Source organism: Mixophyes fleayi, chromosome 1 (genome assembly GCF_038048845.1).
Source record: "Mixophyes fleayi isolate aMixFle1 chromosome 1, aMixFle1.hap1, whole genome shotgun sequence".
Taxonomy (NCBI): domain Eukaryota; kingdom Metazoa; phylum Chordata; class Amphibia; order Anura; family Limnodynastidae; genus Mixophyes; species Mixophyes fleayi.
The window spans coordinates 95,090,926-95,112,997 of NC_134402.1; the positions used below are offsets into that span (position 1 = coordinate 95,090,926).

The 22,072-nt window shown below is 38.8% G+C and overlaps 1 protein-coding gene across 17 annotated transcripts in view; it reads right to left on the reverse strand.

Annotated features, from left to right (window-relative positions):
• RAPGEF2 (Rap guanine nucleotide exchange factor 2) overlaps positions 1-22,072 on the reverse strand; it is a 238,563-nt gene that overhangs the window by 56,263 nt on the left and 160,228 nt on the right. For 13 of the 17 annotated variants that reach the window (XM_075198125.1, XM_075198094.1, XM_075198115.1 and 10 more), the window contains 3 exons: positions 19,570-19,645; positions 17,173-17,340; positions 15,139-15,156 (listed from right to left, as the gene is read on the reverse strand). In XM_075198125.1, coding sequence (XP_075054226.1) covers positions 15,139-15,156; positions 17,173-17,340; positions 19,570-19,645 — 262 coding nt within the window. Of the gene's footprint in view, positions 1-3,878; positions 4,267-4,878; positions 5,014-15,138; positions 15,157-17,172; positions 17,341-19,569; positions 19,646-22,072 lie in introns of those variants that run through there. The other 4 variants (XM_075198102.1, XM_075198131.1, XM_075198153.1 and 1 more) reach the window with 3 other exon arrangements.

The following is a 22,072-nucleotide window of genomic DNA, read 5'->3' on the forward strand; positions in this document are numbered from 1 at the left end:
TCACAAGAGCTTCACCATGAAGATCAAGGAACATTAAAAGCAAATTTGAGAAAAAGGTTAGAAAAACCCCAATCAGGGAAAAGATACGAGTTCAAAACTCAATAATCACATGAGCACTGTCAAGACCATGAAAAAGAAAGGGCGATAATATAGCACAACTCAATTTGTCTAAGCTGTCCTCTAAACCTGAGCATCAGTGTGAGAAGGGGACTCTTGTTACAGAAGCCGCCAAGGGCAATTGTGACAGAATTAGGCCACTTAACCGCTAATGTTGCATTAGTATTTTTTAGCCCTAGTAAAACATAACAAATTTAACAAACTTCACATGCTCATTACCACCATTTAGGAGCTCACTGTAGGCCGCCCCAATTGCTGCCCGCAATAAAAGCGAAAAAACAGAACACAAACTGCTCTGAATGGAAAACTACCACAATTATATTAATAGTATTCATGAGTAGGGAACACTAGAAACATGATTTGAGCCTCAATGTCCTTTGTAGAGAAGAAAAGAAATGATAAATGGAATAGCATTTCTCAAATAAGAACTTTGTGGGAGGTAACTTTATTGAACAAGATGCATGTGAAATCATGCCCAGAGTTTGCCAGAAAGCATGTGGGACACCCACATACCAACTGGAGGAAGATCTTATGGTCGGAGGAGACCCAGATCGAACATTCTGGCCTTGATGCTAGGCACTTTATTTGGGGAAAGGGTAACACTACTCATCACCCCAAAAAACGTATTTCTACTGTCAAACATGTTGGCGGGAGTGTAATGTTATGGGAATAATTTGCAACTTTAGAGACTAGAAGACTTGCCAAAATAGAGCACAAAATGCAAGAGACCTATAGCGTGCCATAAAAGATGTATATTCCAGCAGGACAACGATCCCATGAAGAATCTGTGAAATGATTTCAAAATTGCATTGAACACAACAAAATATCTGCAAAGTTGGTAGAGACTTGCCAAAATAGCCTTCCAGCTATAGGTGCTAACAGCAATAAAACAAAGGGGGTGAGCACAAATTATTGCCTGTTTATTGTTTGTACTGAAGAATACTTTAGAGTTTGGGAAGGTGGGAATGGGGTTTGGCATTACAGTATCTTTTTCCACATTAAAAAGAGTTCCTGAATAAATACATTTTGATTCCATAATGTAAGAAAATAAAGTGTGAAAATGCAAAAGGGAATAAATACTTTTTGTACCTACTTACATGTAGTCTGCATGCACAATAAGTGGGAATATTTACCCTGCCTGAATGGAGAAGCACAAAGCTACTTATAAACCACAGGAATGGTAAGTGCATCTATGAGCAGGTCAGACTGTAAGAACATTGAACAGCACGAGCAGCCTGCTGTGGTAGGACTACAACCTCCAACACGTAGTACACGCCACAGATAGCAGGGAAGGTGTATCACTGTCACCTGGTCATAACACCGATATTCTATTGTGTAGAAAGATTACCACCAATGTTTTTAGTTTTAAAACATTAAATACACTTATACCAACATGTTAAATCTACAATATGGATTTTCCTTCAAGACAACGCTTGGTGTATTGTGCCAGTGAATATCAGGTACAGTTGACCTATAATAATGGATCACACTACCTATTCTCACGCAAAAAAGAGCAACACCAGGATTACTTCTGTTTGGAAACATAACATTTGCTCCGTTTTTTGTTTTTGTTTTGATCTCCTTACATGGCCTCAAGCGGCCCCATGAGAATGGCTGGGCCACTGGATGATGCACCAGTGTGAATTGTTACAGAAATAAGATAATAAGTTTTGAAACTAGCAAATTCTATCCTTTTTACATATGCAACATACGGTTTACTTGTTGGTTTATATCTTTTCACATCCATCAATAAGTCTACAAGCAGCAACTACACATGCAGCATATACAAGGGATGTTTTGACAATATATGAAAAAGCAGGTGGCAGAAATATTGTGTGAGAAACCATGTATGTATGCATGCATGTATAAAAACACAAGAAAACCATATCCCGCTTGGAATTTTCAAGAATTTTAACCTTTGTTTTGTTTCCAAAGCATAAAAGATTCAAATTGCTTCAGTGTATAACATGTTAATTTGTACATGAAGAATATACAATTAAGAGATATGAATGTGTCACAATATGAACATCAAATCTGATGCAAGTGAAAGGCACAAACTCCTGACCAAATTCCATTTGACTCACAAAAATTAGTGGAGATTTCTACCGTAATTGTCTGTAATGTGCGCAGCGCCATGTCTGTGCGCCACATCGCTCGCAATTGAATTCCCCCCTAAGAACTATTGTAAGAAAGGATGACTACCTCAATAATCTTTTTTTTTTTTTTGGAAGACTTTATTTAAATGTTCTCTTATAGCAAGCGAGTACACACAGACAATAATTAATATTTTTTTATGCACTTTAGATACCATAGTCAACTCCTCAGCCAGAACACTGATCCAAGGAGAAATCCAATCCACTTATCTTTTACAGTCAGGAAAGGTTTGAGACAAAAATGGTACTCGCTATAATTCGATTTTATGCCTTCCTCTAGATCAACTCATGAGCATCATAAAAAATGAACATGATTATCTTTTCAATCTGCTAATAAAATAGTTTTCTCATAAAATCATGTTAATGAAGAGAAATATAAAATTCAAAGATCAGTCCAATGTCACTAAAAATACGATCATGTCTTTTAACTTCAGAATGTTATCCATAGCGACTCTTGCAACCTAGATGCAACATGTCTGAGTAAAAACACTTGTAACGGTTTTTGCCCTAATTTAGTGACAGTTTAGCACAATCTGTATTTAGAAAGTGTCCCCACTATCTGTGCCCTCTACAACCACATGATCCTCCATGCCAACCACATTCCTAGTGCAGATTTATTTCCACACATAGTTGCCAAACCTATACCCAAATTACAAGTAGGGAAATGATACTAGACCTTTAGGCACAGATCATGGCCAAGAGGCTTGCTGCGTTTCCACCAATGGGTCTAGGCTTATTTTAGCTCATAAGGAGTTTTGATGTCCTGCCTATGTACGTGTTTCAAACAAACATAGGGATTACTGTGTGACAAAAGTGGAGCTGACTCATGGGATCAATTATAATGCAGGAGGACAATCTAATTAACCCTTATGCAGCCAACAGCCATAATTGATTTAATCAGCGATCACAGCATTGCGTGTAATATAGTTATCACTGCAGAGGTTAAACGCAGGCAGATGCATTATATACCCTAACTGGAAATTAAAAGGTTAAATGAAGCAGAATTAAATATATGTTCATGCTTTGAGAGGGAAGGAATGCATGCTGTAAGGTACCATGTTCACACAAGCTATATAATTTTATTTTCATCACCATAGAAACCCACAATTATCACCCTTGGTGGAAGCACAATGCTTTTCATTAAAACTTCAATGCATGACAAACTACCAATGTGCAACTTTCCATTACACACACTGTAAATGTATACACACACATCCACCTTCTCTATGTCCATACAATATAATTCCACAAATGCTCATTTAGAATATTATACATGTGAACATAACTATATTTATTGTAATGTTGATATTTTATTTGAACTATACAAATTAAAGTTGCTTGAGCTCTTCTGTTGCTGAGGAAACACCATAAAATGATGCTTGAAAATAAATGAAACAAGTAGGCTCACAATCAACACGTACCAGCTGCTGTTATCTGCCGCCTACTAATGTATATCCGAGTTTGAGTACAGTGCCACAAATTAAAAAGAAAACGACAAATCTCATATCAAAGAGCACTTACAGCAATAACTTTTCTGCCACACTAAAGGCACAAAAAAATGCATTTTTTTAATTAAGAAATCCGACATGCAAAAACTCAAATACTCACATAATGTTTTTCTTGCTGTCCCATAATTCCATGGTTAGAGGAGAACGCAAGAGGTTTCATAATGAGGTAACACAAGCTGGGATCAATTTAAACATTGTGTATAAAATTCTGAAGGACAAGAGGAATCACATCCACAGACATGCAGGGAAAAACGCAAGCAAGGAAAATCAACAATCTTAAAAACATCCAAGGGCAAGATGGAGAGAATGTGCTGGGTAGTGGCGGAGAATCTTTTAGCTCCGAATGCAGTAAAGCAGTCCTCACAGCAGCATCTGTCTCCATGTTTTACAATGCTGGGAGCCCCAGCATCTCTGTATGCAAAGTGACTAATGAAATCTTATCCATCCAGCATTCTCTCAGAGAAGCAAGACCATAGCTGAAACTGAAGAATAGGAGGAAAAGAAAAAGGAGGAGGAGGAGGAGGGGTGGGGAGGATTGGAAGTGGCGGGGGTGAGGGGTGAAAAAAAAAAAAAACATAAAATGGCTGACCGCCCACAGAGTCCTTTCCAAAAAGGCTTTATATTGTATTGGATTAGTCAGAAGAGGAGCCAGCCCTAAGCACTGCAAATACAGCACTCCAGCTTCATGTGCAATTGCAGGTTTGCAGATACTTGATCTCAGTCTGACATGCAGAGATATAAAATTGTGTGGTAGCAGCCAGTGTGTGTGTGTGTGTGTGTGTGTGTATGGGAGGGGGTCCAAGGCAGAGGGTGCTGTAGAACCTCCTCCCTGGATGCTAACGATGCGGTCTGATCAGTGACCAGTGGTCCCTGCTATGCTCAACTAACCAAGTTTACACAATTAATCCTAGCGGTGTGACATTGATCGACGTTTAATTTAATGATGACTGTCCCCTCTCACGTCCGACAAGTACAGATTTAAACCCAAAGACTCGGTAGCATTACGGCAACGCACACACACACACAAATACAAAACCCCTCTTCTCTAATACCCAGAGTCAGAATGTAATACGCCAATATAATGACATTATTGTGCTTACTTTAGAGGACCATGGCTGCAGGCAGTTGGCATAGCAACGCACAAGGAAAGCCATTTCCTGGGTAGCGAGAAGGCTTCCTTTTCTAAATAAGAAATAAATTCCTCTTAGGAAGGGATCGGCATTGCTGCTTCCTGCCGAAAAAACAAGTGACTGCAGTGTGTTCTCCTAACCTGCACAAGCAGAGACTGTGCAGGGCTAGTGATGTAACAGTAAGCAGAGTTCTCCCCTTAGTGTCTTCACTCCTCATATTCTGAAATATTCAACTCACATGAAAGGCGCATTCCTCCAGGATCGCCCCCTCACGTTCTTAACTCTTTCAGTCGTATAATGTAGTAAAAAGGGACAAGTCAGAGAGTCAGTGGCATCCTCAGGTCGGTGTTACAGCAGCTTTTAGAGGGAGGGATTCTAATGAATACAGGCTCCTAATCAGTCCAATGAAGTCAAAGTATTAAGCAGATCCAAGTGACAAATCACCCAAAAAGGTGCTCCCAGATAATAATCCTCCTCCCCCCCAAATAAAAAAAATGGTGTCACACCCATACTCTGACACTGCAATGGCACAGTCTAGAAAGTCTAATTCCTGACATCCTGCAATACCCATCAATGCAGTGAAAAGGTTAAAAGTCTCTTACCTTGGTTACCTCACCTCTGACTCACTCCCAGTGGCCCACAAAATGAAAACCTCTATTAGATACTCAGCAGAATCATAGCCGAGATGGCAGCATATGGGTAAGTGGTAAAGGAGACTAGCAGTGCAATGTAACATTGTCCCTGCTTATGGAGCTAAACTGGGGCCCTTCCTTGTTAATTAGTATTATGCTACCAAGCATGAAAGCCTAGTACTACTGCTTTTACTGTCCTTCCACCTTCATCCTTATAATCCTAGAGCTTTTATAGGCTCTGGAGATGCCCCATAAAACTAGCATACTAATAGGGCACTAAATGAGCAGCACTTGCTAGCAGTTCATTTTTAAGGTGTGGAATAGGGACAAACCACAATTTATATGAAAACATGTCTATCTTACATGACTTCAGTTTACAAATGTACTGCAACCTTTATGTATATATAAGGGTATATATAACTGCATAGCTGACAACATTCTAAAATAATTTCCAGGCGTTGTGCTGCTGAGCAGATGTATCTGAGAGAGTCACGCACTACTAAGACAAGTTTACTGAACTAGGTTACAATGTATTTCTTTACATTTAAATTGCAATAAATATTAACTTATAATGCTCGTCTACACATGGGCAATGGGTAAAATGGCTGAAAACTAACAAGTTTTAGTTATGAGTTTTTAACGCATTTTTCCTTTGATATGTTGCTCTTTAACCAATGCTCTCATATGTACTGGCCGGACGCTTTAAAGGCATGAGAATTAGATGTTGCCGTGTGAATACGGCCTAAACATTTTATAGTGCTATGATGGGAACAGGCCCCTAAGTAAACATTTACCATATTTTGAATAAACTTTTTAGTTGTCAGCTGCTGAAGAGCAGTGATGGCCACAACCACACAAGCAGTCATTGTTATGTGCCCCTTTTCTTTTTCCAATGACTTCAAAATAACTAATAAGCAATTTAGAGTTATTAAAAAAAAACACCATTTCTTACCAGTTTTCCACCCATAAATACTGCCTAGATAGGCAACAAGTTATAATGTTAAGGAAAAAAGAGAACATTCAAATCTTCAAGGGAACCTTTTAATCCAGTGGAGAGCAACAGGTGGCCCCAGCCTGTTGCTCCTGACCTATCAGAATGGGGGCAGCTGACTCTCACGTCACGTGACTTCATCTGACATACCTAGAGGTGGAGGAGGGATTGCACTGTGCTCTCCCTCTTTTCTGTACCACCACATTGAAGGCTGGAGAACCACCTCTTTCATGTTGACCCTCACTGTTCTATAACCACATCCTGTGACTTCAACAAAAATAAACCAAGAGCCCGACTACTAGTTTGTGCATGGTCAAGCATGGCATAAATAGAGAAGAAAAAGCCGGGTACTAGGCAGAACAGAACAATTAGCTGACGCTGGCATATGGATTCCTCCAAAACTGTCATATATTTCAGATTCTGTATTGCAGTAAACCAATAGTGTTACCCCTCACATGGAACAAATGGAAAAAGTTAGAAGTGGAAATCCAACTCCTACACAAATACTACAATGCAGGTGACATCACTTTTACTCAAGAGCAAGAAATCTCTCCAAGCTGACTATCCCAGGACCCACCCATCTCATTACACCCATGCATTGTAACAATGTATGGATAGAGCTGATCGCCTGCCAAAACATTACACAGTAATGTGGAATAAAAACAATCTTTGTGTTACAAAATCAGCTTGTACATAGACTCTAAAGCAGACTGCGGCAATCTCCAGCTGCTGTGGAACTACAAGTCCCATTGTGTTTGATGCAATATGTAGAAAACATCTGTGTGTCATAACCCAAAACCATGAATATAAATGACGCTGAAGATGGTTGAAAAGCAATTACAAAATAGGGAAAATAAAAGAAGGAACGTCAAGCAAAAATACACATAAGTAGGTATATAAGCCATGTTTATGAGCAATTGTTACTTCCCATAAGTGGAAAATAAGCATTTGGCTTATTTGAGCTTATGGACAACATATTATGACCTCACACATATGGTCCTTGATCCCAAAGAAACCACAGCTCACAGTATGAGATCAGAGCACCAGAAGACATGATCATGAAATCACAGACTAACCATAGTCTTTAGGAAGGCAGGAAATTACCATGGACAATATATGGCCACTTGTGACCCCTTTCATAGTAATCAGTGTCGTCCACTGCCTAGAGGATACATCATAGGCATCCACTTTCTTCAACTTTATAATCTGTGTATGCAGGATACTTCTGACATAACTGAAGTGCTTTAATCTGTAATTTATGCAAACCGGACTAGGGTGCGATAAATGTATTATTTCAACAATTATGATGACATGTTTATAAAAAGGAGTTATTACCGTCTTCCCTGACTAGCAGAGGCTCCCCCCACAATACTTTAAGAAATGACATTCTGTTTTATACCGAACATTTTTTTTTACATTTAAACACTACTGTAAATACATTAATGTGAAAAACGCCATATTTTTGAAGGTGTATTCAAATAGGATCAATATTAAAAATTGGCTAAAGGAGAAAATATTTCTCTAAAGCTCTCACATGGTCTTTCTTTTTGAAATAAAACTCGTGAGTACCAATTATGACATCAAATGAAGCTCTCTTTTCAAGACAAGTGAAGAGAACAGCAAATCCCTGAAGACTTCTGTGCTCTGCAGCAAGGATGATGCAACTTGTAAAAATAGACTTCTAGCAACAGAGCCAGCGGCCGGGGCTGCATACTATGCACAGCCCATCCACATGACTTTCTGCACAAGTGCCCTAATTACAGCACCTTCCATCTCCCGAAATACCTGCATACAGATTACTACAGGTCTCTGTCATGGGTGGTGCACAGTTTATAAAATAAAACATGCAATGCCATTCCAGTTTATATAAGGAACAAGAAGGTGCTGGGCATTATCTACATTACCTAACCTGTCTTCCCTGTTTTATTTATCAAATCAATAAATGTCAGCAATTGCAGATGTGATTTACAAAAATTAAAAAGATAAAAAGATATATAAATGACTAGATAATATTATTCTGTGTTATATAAAGCCTATAGTACTCCAGGGAAGGAAAAATGAGTCTGCAAACCCACACAGTAAACACACACACACACGCACACACACACACACACACACACACACACACACGTGACAAATATTACTTCACAACCCTCTTGTCACCTTCATAGTAATGACTAATACATGGGACACCTTCGTGGCAGCAGATGGGAAATGTTCAGTGTAGAATATAAATTATAATCTGATGTGAAATCTCCATTGACCCAACTGTGGTTTTGTGAAGTAGTTAAACAAGCACATAAAATGTGAAATAAATGCAGTTCACAACAAAAACAAGTTTACATAATGGTGCATACTACTTGATTAGATGCAACCTCACACTAATAGGTTGCTGTGACATAAACCACCATGTATACCTGCTGTTAATGCTCATATGCAAAGTCACTGACATTAATAGAGATCAAAAGTGGAACCAGTTTGTTGAATCGGCTTTAAGGTTCTTGAACTATATACAGAATAATAGAATCAACATAAAATGGAGCAAAGGGAACATGGTCGTGAATATTTGCTGCATTCTGACAAAGGACATCAGTACAAATGTCACTTAGCAATGTGTGGACTGAGCAGAAGGAAGAAGAGAGACCATACAGGAGTCCCCAACTTTATAATAGCTGCTTGTTTTTCAAGTAGAATAATGATACATTTCCCATTAATAATTGTGCAAGTTAACTATTGTACAATGCTATTCGCTAGCTATGGTAAGTTTAAAAAATACATGAGAGGAGCTTGCTGTGGGCTCTGGAACTGTAAAGAGCGAGGTTGTTATTGAGACTCATGCCCAATAGCAATTTTCCATGACCACAGAGTACCATATACAGCAGGGAAAAATACAATCACAGAACGGATCATGTGACATCTCATTACAATCTCCCATCTATCCAAGATGAGACGAATGTTAGAACAATGTGAGATTTGGTACTAGGGTCCTGTTGCAATCATCTGTTTCTTAAATATTCCCAAGATCCCTGTAACACACTGGGGCATATTTAAGAATGTCCGCATTTTAAACACGATCCCTTTCAATCTTTAACGCAAAGATAAGGATTGAAAGATCTTGTGCATCTATTAAAAAATTTCAAACAGGAACAGCAGTCACGAAAAACTGCTGTCCTTGTGGCCACCTTTGCAATAGTGACCGCAGGGGAGAGCTGTAAGATGCAGAGACGGATCCAAAGATCCCTCGCCTATCTTTTCTATGGTCACTATCACAAAGTGGCCACCTTTGCGATAGGGACCGCAGGGGAGAGCTGTAAGATGCAGAGACGGATCCAAAGATCCCTCAGCCGCAATGCTCTCCCCATACAGAACATTTACATTACCGTGTGTGTAAATGCCTTTTCATTACTTGTTACACTACAGTAAATAGCAGTCCCCATACACATTTATGGGGGCTGCTATGGATTTTGATAAAAAAAAAAAAGGCAAAGCAGCAGATAGCTACAATATCTGCTGCGATGCTCTGTAAATACATTTGGACCATACTAATATTTGTCTCTATTCACCTAAAGAAATTTAATGAAAATATGGAACAATAAATAGGTCCCATTGTCATTTAGAAAACTCAGTCATAATCAGTAAGGTTTTGGAATGTTTTCCAGAATGTTCATTCTTTTTTCAAACCGTTCTGTAAAAATAACCTGGATTCTTTTTTAAATATGGCAAAAGATTAATGGCCAATTTCACACAAAAATATAGTGTAAAGCCCAAATCACAAATGCTGCAGACTTCTCTGAATTGGAGATGGTAAATCCTCATTGGAAGTAAAATATTCTAGCATTAGTTATGCACTGTCAATATTCTAAAGTTATTTATTAGAAAGTTTGGTGTTAAAGGCTGGAGGTACTTTGAGAAAAATGTACTTGTCAAAATGAAGAAAAATGTTTTCTTCTGAAGTGAATTTATTTTGATTTGTTTTTCAATAATTAACAGGGTAAAATGGTACAAAAAGAGAGGTAGGGGGTTCAAATGTAGGGGTACAAAGCCTTAATTTGCAAAAATAAATAAATCTTACATCGAGGGACAAATAAAATACCAATGCATTGTCTTAAGTGAATTTGAGTGAAATATACTTTTTTTCAGTCCCATGTCACTACAAAAATAAGCTCCTTTGTAAACACAACTATTAAAATAGCTTAAATAACACGATTAATGTACACTCCAAATGTGACATAATACAGATTTGCTCAAACATTGTCTAAACGGTTCTAGCCCCATCTAGGCAGCAGTACTCTGTGAGGTCATTTAACTGGGAGATGGTAACATTTTAATAATAGTATATTATATAAAGTATGCTATTATTATATAAAAGTATGCATCTTGTATAGTACCTATTGGACATGTAATTTGTCAATTGGGAAACATACCAATGTTTCCAATCCACTAAATAAGAGTGAACATTTTAAAACAACATAACTTAAAGTCTGATGTTCAGGTAAGACTAATTTTGGGTCATGTAACTCAAATATTTTAGCATCTATTTAATTTTCAAGCTCTGCTGTAATTGTTATAAAAAGAATATTCATACCACCAATGATCATGCATCTTTGCCAGTTTATTACTGTCTACTTACAGGACAACACACGTTCCTTTAAAGGGAGCCATTTTGCTATAGAGGAGTGACTAGCCAAATCCACATAGGATTCCTTATTTAAATTACCACAGCTGAGATTGTATACATTTTGTGTTGTGTTTTGTGGTATTTCTCACATCCAACTAGGTTAATTTTCCTTGAATATGTCAGTGTAGAGCCTGCAGTACAGCGTTCACATGGCAACCTCTGCCGGCTGACGTGCCCCACCCAGCTATTAATTCACTGCAGAGCTGAGTGATTTGTCAAATAAAAAGCAGACTCTTAATCCCAGCCTCTGTGATGAGTCTCTGCGGTGGTCCTGTGCTAGGGGAACTCGGCAGACACATTTACTCACTACTTTTATCCACAAACTCCCTCAGCAGTAATACAACTGGTGAAGTGAGCAACTCTGCTTTAACCTTCACTGCTGTAATGTCTGCAGGTTTCAGCCAGTGTGAGAGCTAAAGATGCTCTCACCATTACAGCTAGGTGAGGAAACAGTCAGTGATCAAATATTACACACAGTGATAAACCAAAGTATGATAAATATAAGAAGGCAAACAGATGGCAGTGCCAATAAAATGAGAACTGAATTCCAACAGCAAATGTATTTAAAATAAATACAGAATTGACTATATACACGCCCCAGATCACAGCATATGAGTCCCAACCCCCCCCCAAAAAACAACAAAAAAAACAACAACACACAATAAACAACAAAAAAACCAACAACACACAATAAACATCTGATCGGGGTGCCTGTATCATCACCAGCCTGTGCCTACACATGTATGATACTGAGTACTATACAAGAGACGCTCATTCCTCTTCTTACAGCACAGCAATATACTGTATAATGTTACAAGCTGTGATAGATTACCTTTGTGCTAGAAAGGTGTGGGTATGTAAATATAACATAGAATGGGGTCCGGTTACAGCATACACCACAAGGCACAGAAGACTAGAAGGAGTTAATTTCGGGTGCAGTTACACTAGGTTTAAGTAGCTATTCTGCAAACTGTCTACCAAGGGAGACTATGGCTGCAAATTTTCCTCTGTACCAGAAAACAAGATTGGCCTTTGTGGCTGGCGTCAGACTAGACACCTAAAGGTATTGAAGGTAAAACACTCAGAAACAGTTCAATATAAGTAAACTAATGAAACATCCATTCAGCTCTGCTACTGTAACCTTGCTAGAAGTGTCCAGAACTGGCATTAAAGGCACCATACACCCGTAAGTCTGTATGTGGAACTAAGAGCACTAATCAGTGATCCATGCACCCTATCCACCACCTCTGTCCCCCAATCAGGTGTCTCACAAGAGCACTAACCATAAAGTTGCCTTACAGAAAACCACTTATAGTAACATTCACAAGTATACATGTGAAAATCTCTAGAATGTATTACAGCTAAAATATATTTCAGATAAAGGTGGAGAAGAATTTTCCTGTGCATAGGACACTTCCTGTCCTTAAGCCTACTGAAGGAACCAACAACCAGTGTGTTGGAAATGATAGATATAGAAAATAGCTTACAAATTTAAACTCAAGTAAAATATGTAACGGTCATATTATGGGAAGTCACTATAGGCATAACATTGCTTTGGGGCTTATAGGCAAAACCTATTAAATTAATAAATTATAGACTCCTCCCTCTGTGAAGGGTAAGTAACAACTATAAAAGGACTGTTCTTTGTTATCGTCACACAGGACTACTAAAGACTGGGGATCTAGTTATAGCGACACGGTCATAAAAAACGAAAATAAAAAAGGATTTAGACAGTGACAGAGGGATTCAGGACAATTTACAGCTCATTCTTTATTTGTACAACTGTAATCCATCACATTACTGTGGTTATTTGTAACTGGTTACAGCCTCTTCTTTCCATGGCGTGTTCCACCTCTTGGGCCACCCCATGTAACCAGCCCACAAACAAACTGGTTGTCCAGCGTTCACAAACTTCATAAAGCACTATCTTCTTTCACAACAAAAGCAATAGAGAATCTCATACAGGCCACAAACTCTTACATTAAACAAGGAGCTAATAACATTTTTTTTTCAGGGTACTTTCTTTTTCCTACAAGTGTAAACAAAACATTTATGCTTTTAAGATTATATTTCTTTTTATAACTTCTTTAGTGTGGGTCACCCAACAGTTAACTCTCAAATCCAACTTTATATATATGCATACTTATACTGAAGTTAAGTTGTGGAGGGAGAACTGTACTGGTCATTTCTTGCATTTAACAGCACATCTGTCTACTCACAAAATCTTAAATTTCATCAGTAAAAGTGGAGATTTTATAATTAAAGTCACTATAAAGAACCCATTTACTGCATTCACATCAATAAATATCTGACTCTTAAAATGCCAATATTAAAACTCCATGTTTCTCTGAAGGGAGTGGGGTTAGAGGGATTTGTTCCACTTTAGGAAGACCCCAAACGAGCTTTGTAGGGGCACTTTTAAAAGGTAGCATGATAGGAGATTCTGGGGTGATGATCTTATTCGAAATAATTCGCACTCGCCAACAATTAAATGACAGCACTTTGCAGGACTAGTGAGATTTTTGGGAATTCAAGCAGACATGGAAACCCAGGGATTGGCAGCAGAAAACACAAATGGGGTATTTCCTCATTTCTGTATATTATGTTTATTAAATCTGCTACTTACAATGTGACATCTAAAACACTAGTTTTAAAGCTGCATTAAGCAGAACATTTAAGCGGACCACGTTGAGGGAAAGAGAGAAGGGTACACAGCCCAGGGTTTTGTCCTTGGCTGTGAGCTACATGGAGCTACCCCCGTGTCTCTGGAGAGGATCAGGCAGCAATAGGTGGTAAGACACCTTTACAGTACATTAAATAAACACACTGAAATAGTGCGACGGTGGCAGTAACATTTCATAATCTATCCCCTGAATAACTGCAGCCTAGGGCAAAACTTTCAGATGACTCAACTGATTTTTAATGAGAGGTGCACAATTACTCGGGAATAGTGTGTGCCACTTTTTGGCGATACAAGCACGTGTCTGAGCCTTAAAATCAGTAGCACAGAATGAGGGGACAAAACCACTGGTGTAGGAAAATTTTTTTTCTTGCGTTTTAGAGGTTATTGTATAGTTTCAAATACGTTGGCAGAAGGACATAAATAAAACAAACAGTGTTCAATAAAAGAATGCTAACACAACGCAAATAAAAACATAAATGGAGAACAATGACACTTAGGGGTATATTTACTAAACTGCGGGTTTGAAAAAGCGAAGAGGTTGCCTATAACTACCAATCAGATTCTAGCTGTCATTTTGTAGAATGTACTAAATAAATGATAACTAGAATCCGATTGGCTGCCATAGGCAACATCTCCACTTTTTCAAACCTGCAGTTTAATAAATATAACCCCTAATGTCACATCCATTTACAAATATTAAAACCGCATGTAAAAAGTAATACACCAGTGGGTATGTACCTTAACTCCCAGAACAATGTGCACACTGTTGGCGGTACCCATCTTACTCCCTAAACAAGCAAGCGCAGCACAGATAGAAGTGCATAATGTTATACTATTATCTTTACATCTGTGGCAACACTTCAGTCCTAAAATGGGCTAGACAGAAGTCCAGCTTAGGAAGTAATCATGGACGGGCTCGATCAGCGGAAGAATATATACTCTGGGAGCTGGATGCCCTGTGCACAGCGCCACAGTCAGTCACACAGTGTGAGTCACACCGTCATCAGGAACAGCTCAGGAATGAAACACCACCATACAGTCACTACACTTCATCACTCCAGACAGAGGACTGAATGACATGGAATTTACAGCTCAGTGGCAAAATGCTGAAATTTGCACCCCATTAAAGCAAGCAAGCATGAAACACACAGACATTCATTACATAACATGATTAGAGGAGGAGATGGGACAGGGAACAGACGGAAAGCAGTTAATTTCATGACAAGACATGTAACAGTTACAATACCTGAGGTTTAGTGCATTCCTGTGAGCCAAAATGAAATGGATGCCATAGGAAAAGGAAAGGAAAAGATGAAGGTTACCGAAACATGCTGTTAATTATCCCATCAGTATGAATATCATGTACCAATCAGCTCATTCTCATGTAAATATCTAACAAGCCATGCAACAATACCTGGCCTATTGCCCACCCTGCCATTGCCCCACTTCCAGACCAGCTCTGCAGATTCTCACACAGATTTACAATACAAGAATGTTTTGGTAATTAGGTGTAATTGCCATCCACCATATCCTGACATTGTCCCTTATTTTAAATGACAGGGATAATATAATGTAAACTGGTGAATATTTAGCACAAAGTATGGTGAGGTCTCTGCATATCTTACCGCTGATTTCATGTTACATGTGATGGAATATATGACATTTTACACAATGTGCCTTCTACTACGACAAATGTGTTTGATTACAGCGCCTGGTACGATGGGTAAACCTAATGCTCTTTAATTTCAGCATATACATTCATGTAAAGTAGGTGTAGACTTGGTATTGTATAAATAGACCCTTTAGTTCTAGGACATAGGAACCTGTTGTGCTGGTGATCAGATGCTTGGGAACACCCAATACTCTGATGTATGATTCCTTGGTAAAGCAGAACTGGGAAAGTTGATTTTGCTTCTCGTCACTAAATAGTTCAGTAAAACAGCAAAATAAGTAAAAGCTTATATATAGCGGACTTCTGCTTCTACTTCTGGTGTGATAGGGCAACGGTTCTTACACAAGGTGAGAACCTTCACAAGATAAAGAGTGTGATAATGTGAAAGAGATTAAAAATGGAGTAAGGGCAACATAACAAAGATATGGCTTGAATAGTATACAATGCACCCACTACACTGCGTGACCCAAACCGTCATTCATGGGTCCTTTGTTCCCAATACTTTCAAATGCTACAATGGAAACAACAGCAGCAGCAGCTGTGAACCACAATGGTTGCTATAAGGAGGAGTCTTACATTCTTGAAAAACAAAATAAATAATTTAAAATGAGCCAATTAATACATTTTAATACCCTACGAGTAGCCTGGGAAATATCATGGCTAACATTTCTGATATGTTCCAGGTTTGCACTGTGTGTGGTTTGAAAACAGAACTTATTTCAAAAGCAGAAAATATCCAACAATGTGCTCAAATGAATGTCATGCTCCTTGTTTTGAACTAGACATATATCTGAGACTTCATATTTCATAAAACACCCTCTTATATGGCTCTTGAAACCATGCAATTTTTAGCTAAACACCTGAAGCTGTTGCCTCTACGCATGTTTAGTTTAACAAAAAAATAAAAACAAAAAAAAAAACAAAAAACACACACAACATATTTTGATTTAGGGAAAAGAAAAGGGATAACATTTTTATTTGAAAGTGTTAAAATGCAGTCACACCAAACTTTACTACTTGGTGCCCCTACGGACACACAAACCAAGCAGCAGAAAAACCTCACATAACCGTACACTCCGTTCATGTTATTAGGGTGTTCCCCATCATCTGGAACTAATACTACAAACATTTATTAGAATACACAACTAGAGGATTGTTTCCTACTTACTAGCTAGTTGCCAGCATGTTGCTCTACAGTGAAAACAACTGGTTACAGGACCTAATATTCACAAAGATTTTTCTTCATGTGTCTTAAGTTAAAGGAATGCAATGCAAATATTGTAATACTAATAATGGTTGGAGCAGGGGGCAAAGCTTGCATTTTAGGAGTGTAGTCTGGACAGAACTACACATTTAAAAGATTGGCTCTTCCAGCACCTTCATAGAATATGCACATATCTCAGTACTGAATCAAGAGTGATGAGATTAATTGTGCTCTTGAGACCCCTCTTCTCAGCTAATCATTCTAGCAGAATGGCAGTAAATAGACTGTCCTCCATTTAGTAATGTTCCACACTGATCTGAGAGCAGATCATTTAAGTGTCGTCTGTAAATAAGAGCAGCAGCAACAAGGCACCATATCTGTAAATCCAGTATGTGGTTACTCACTGTGTGATAGCCTCTGGGCAGTGGAGGTTTTCCAACTGGATACGAATCCACAGTGTCAATGATGGTTTGTCTCTCTCCTTTCTGGTTGATCTTTCTGAATCTCCGACGAGACTGCCGATGAGACGCTTGCCGTTGGAAATACTCTTCATTCTCATCCATATAGTCCACCTTGTGAAAAGAATCATAGGCACAAATTTTACAATTTCTCACATAGAGTCAGCTGTGGAGAAATCTCAAAACTCCAGCAGTAAAGCATCTTACTAGTCATGCCCACCTCAGTTTTTTATTATTTATTTATAAGGCACCACAACAAAAGCAAGTAACAAAAAGATGTCAGTAGCACAGGCGAGTGTGAGTAATGCTCTGAGGACTCACACAGGGTGCAGCAAAAGACGTGACAGGACGTATGAGGGACAGGAGACAGATGTGGGACAATAGAGAGGACCCTGCTCGAGAGGGCTTACATTCTAAAGGGAGGGGTTGCGAGAGACAGTAGGGCCAACTGGTAGAAAAATTTAGATGGCAGACAATGAAGAGAAGGTGATGGAAAGAATGGTTAGGAGGTGGTAGAATATGTGAGCTTGAAAAGGTTAGTTTTGAGTAAACGTTTGAAGGCTGGGGGAGAGTCGTGTGAGATGGAGTAGGGGTTCCAAAGATAAGGGGCAGAACGGCAAAAGTCTTGGAAGTAAGCATGGGCGGTAATGAGAGGTGAATTGAGGCAGAACCACCGGCTTGGTATGTACCTCGAGACAAGGTCAGAGATGTAAGGGGGATAAATGTTGGTAAGGGAGGGTAAGGAGCTTGAACTGTATTCTGAAATGGATAGAAAGCCAATGAAGGGATTTACGCAGAGGAGAAGCAGAAGAGGGTGCGCTGAGAGAGGAAGACGAGCCTAGCCGCAGCATCCTGTGTGAGTTGAAGGTCAGAAGTGCAAAAGCGAGGAAGGAGGTTGCAATAGTCAAGACAAGAAATGAGTGAATGGATCAGGATTTTGGATGCTTCCCGAGAGGAAGGGACAGATATTTATAATGTTATGGAGGCAGAAGTTGCAGGATTTGGTGGGGGACTGGATATGAGGGGTAAAGCTGAGGGCTGAATCAAGGGTGACTCCAAGGCAGCGGGCTTGGGTGACAGGAGAAAGAGTAAAGCTCTCAACCAAAAGGGTGATATTGGGAGGGATAGCAACATTGGCAGGAGGAAAGATGAAAAGCTCCGATTTGGAGATGTTGAGTTTCAGGAAGCGCTGTGACATCCAGGTAGTTACAGCAGAGAGACAGCTAGATACCCGGGTTAGGACGGCTGGAGAGAGTTCAGGGTAGGAAAGATAGATATGTGGGTCATCAGCATAGGGATGGTATTGGAGGCCAAATGATTGAATGAGTTCTCTGAGAGAGGTGGTGTAGAGAGAGAAGAGCAGAGGGCGAAGGACAGAGCCTTGTGGGACTCAATAGAAAGGGGAAGAGGGGGGGGAGGAAGAGTCAGAAGCAGACACGCTAAAAGAGGTGCCAGAGAGGTAGGAGGCAAAGCAGGAGAGACCTGTTTCGCGAAGACCTAGGGAGTGAAGGGTGGTGAGGAGAAGAGAATGATCAACGGTGTCAAAAGCAGCAGAGGTCGAGGAGTACGAGAAGGGAGAAGTGACCAATCAAACTATTAATCTGTTCTAAGCATTTCTGTTACTCATAAGTCTATAAAATGTTACTGTGGAATCAGATGGATGATATAACTGTCCCAGGAACCCTGCATAAAACCTCTGCTTGTGTCTACACTTCCTAAAATGCGCAAGCATAAGGAGAGGATAACAGCCAGGCACTTGGGGCAGTTATACAGTTATGCAGAAAGCAGTCTTTGGCGACCAAGCTATAGGGATGCCAACCCGAAAACTGCTAATTCCTTTTAAGTTGCAGAAGTTTTATATATGCATGAAAAGCTTTATCTTTACTCAGAACATAAAATAATGTGTTCATTTTAGTGTATATTTACACTATTACACATTTACAGCAAAGTGTGCAGTGAGCTCTCTTGCATGACCAGCTCACTATATACAGGACATCATATTGTGCTTACAGGAAAAGTATTGAACCCAAGATATTTCTTTGTGTCACTGAATGAGTTTTTTAGAATAGTTTTAGAAGTTATAGTATGTTCAAGTTATAGCGATATATTATTATTATTATTATATATATTGCATTGTGAATGTTTTGCCCTCAGGAAGGAAGTGGTCTGATTACTCCTTCTGGAATGCCAACATTCTCACATCAGGCTGCAGCCTACACCCATTTCTGTCTCATTATTCAGTGCTTATATCCCAGAAAGATTTACAGAAGTAAAAACAAGCATTCCTGTAACTACACAGCAGCACAGGGAGCAGAGTATGATAACAGTACAACACAGACTTACCACAATCATTTCGGAGGGTTCCAACACAATGCATTCACAGCCACGCCTGAAGCTTCCTGCAGATCTCTTGCCAAAACTGTGGATACAACAAACAAAGGACAACATTGAGTAGAAATCTCTGCAGGGATTTTAAATCATGTACAATCTATGCCTAGACAATAAAGAGCATATGGATCAGTAATAAATATAGTACAATATCAGTACACTGTATGTGAGAAGTGGTCTCTGACAACTGCAAGGTCTCTACTAAAGCCACAGTTGCAATTAAGGTTCCTGTTCACATGCTCTTCGACCATTGGGCGGCCAGGATCTTGGTGCCTAAACAAATTGTTCCCACAGAAAGTTTTCATGGACAGATGTTTGTTCTTTAAAAACAGGGTCTTACTGGCAAAGCGCCAGTAAACTCAAAATCAAAATAATTCTTCATAAAGCACCAATCATGATGATGATTTTGTTGTTGTTCTTAGACTTCAACAACAAAAATAAAATTTTTACCCTAGGAAATCATAGTTTTATTTACTATATTTTTATAGATTTCAGACATTGGTTCATTTTATCTTTCCATTGGTGCTGTCATATGTAAACATACCCTGATATGGCGCCTTACTTGTTCCGTTTCGTTCAGCAAGATCATTTAGGTACTATCGTTGTTGGTTTTATGGTTTAGAAATCACTTAATGCATGTTATATTTGGTTTTCATGCTGCCCCGATGCTGTGGCCATTGATGAGGGTTATTAAGGAATCTTGTTTTGCAAATTCCCAGGAGGAATCAATTCTATAAGGTGGGCTACATAAAGGCTCAGAGGATTAGCTAATGTCATAGAATAATACGTGGCCCTAATGAAACTAGAATTCCTTCCTACATGTCCTATGGCAATAGCATATACCTTAATCAGATGCTCTTACAAAGAAAGACATAAGGACATTGCTAGGATGACAAATAGACAAATGAAAATAAAAACGGCTTAATCTAGAAAACCACAACACTGTACAGATCCAGTTATATACAATAATATGAACTAACTACAAAACATTAAACCAATAAAGTACTGTATCAATATTAACATTCAAAACAGGACAAAAGATAAGAAAATATTTAGACTGATGAAAATAAGGGCTGTGATCAGATATGTTATAGGCCCACTTTAAGGGTCTAGTCGCACTTCTGTCATGTTGCCAACATTTTTTAAATACTTTCGAGGGGCACTGTTCTGCTGAGTAGCTGTATGAAAGTACACCATCCCCTCTAGATAGATCGCGGAGCAATCCTCATCAGGGTGTGTGTCCGATTATGTATTTATTTTTTGCATTTTAAATACAGTTCTTTAATAATTATTTACGTTTTCAATTCAGAGAATAAGAACAGGAAGTGAAAACTGTATCCAATTTACAGAATAAGGAGTATTGTACCATATAGTTGGTTAACACTGAAATAATGGACATTCCTGGACAAACATTTCCAGAGACAAAATCTGGTGCCCAGGTAAATGCTTGTAAAACACACACGTTTCTGATGCATTTTGGTATGTATGAAACTTTAAAATAACCCTTGTACCCCTCCATTTCCCAAAATAATTATTTTGGTGGCCCCCACCCCCCTCCAAGACCTCAATCATTTGGTGTATTTAGCAGGGTCCAAGCAAGCATATGGAGCAAATGATGGGACTTCCAGTGGAGAAACCCCCAAAGTGCTATTGCTAGGAAGGAAGGCTATTTTAGTACAGGGTTTATTTAAAGTGAAAACCCCTTTTAATACTGCATTACAGAGTGCACACCAACTGTCAACTACAAAATCATTTCATAGGACTATATTTAAAAAACCATAAGCTACACTTCATAACAGTAAAACCCTCTGCACACAATAAAAAGCACCAGGATTCAGATCCTGGAAGCAATTCCGTTGGTAATAGGACAATGAAATCATTGTGATAGAATACAATAAAACCCCTTGGAATTTCAATGCGCTCTCAGATTATTATCAAAGGGTGTCAATGCAGTGAGATGCCCAGTAATAAAAATACATCAATCAAGTCTCACCTGATCACGCCATCGGAATGGAAATAGACTTTATTATTGTGCCGTTTGATGTTATTACGTTTTTGCTTATATAGACTATTTTATTAAACACTAGTATGATACAAGCGTCTCCTGAACTCCTTGATTTCATGTTTGCATTTTTGGTCTAAATAGAAAGCTTATGTAAGAAATCAAATGATTCCGTATGTGTCTTTATACCTCAATAGTAACAAACAAGTTATCCAGACACCCTAGAGGCAACTTTTCAGCTAAGCTGTTTTCATGTGTATTAAACACATTTTAGCACTCGAGGGGAGGAAAAAAAAAAAGTATTGAAAATCAATTATTTTTAAAGTAATGGGTCATAATACTACTGCATTGAAAAGTGCAAGCTTTGTGCTACAGTATTTGCAAGGTAACATGGTGCGTTTGTGATCAGTAGCGGTGCATGTTAAAACTGCTTTCATCTGTAAAAGGGGTCTGTAA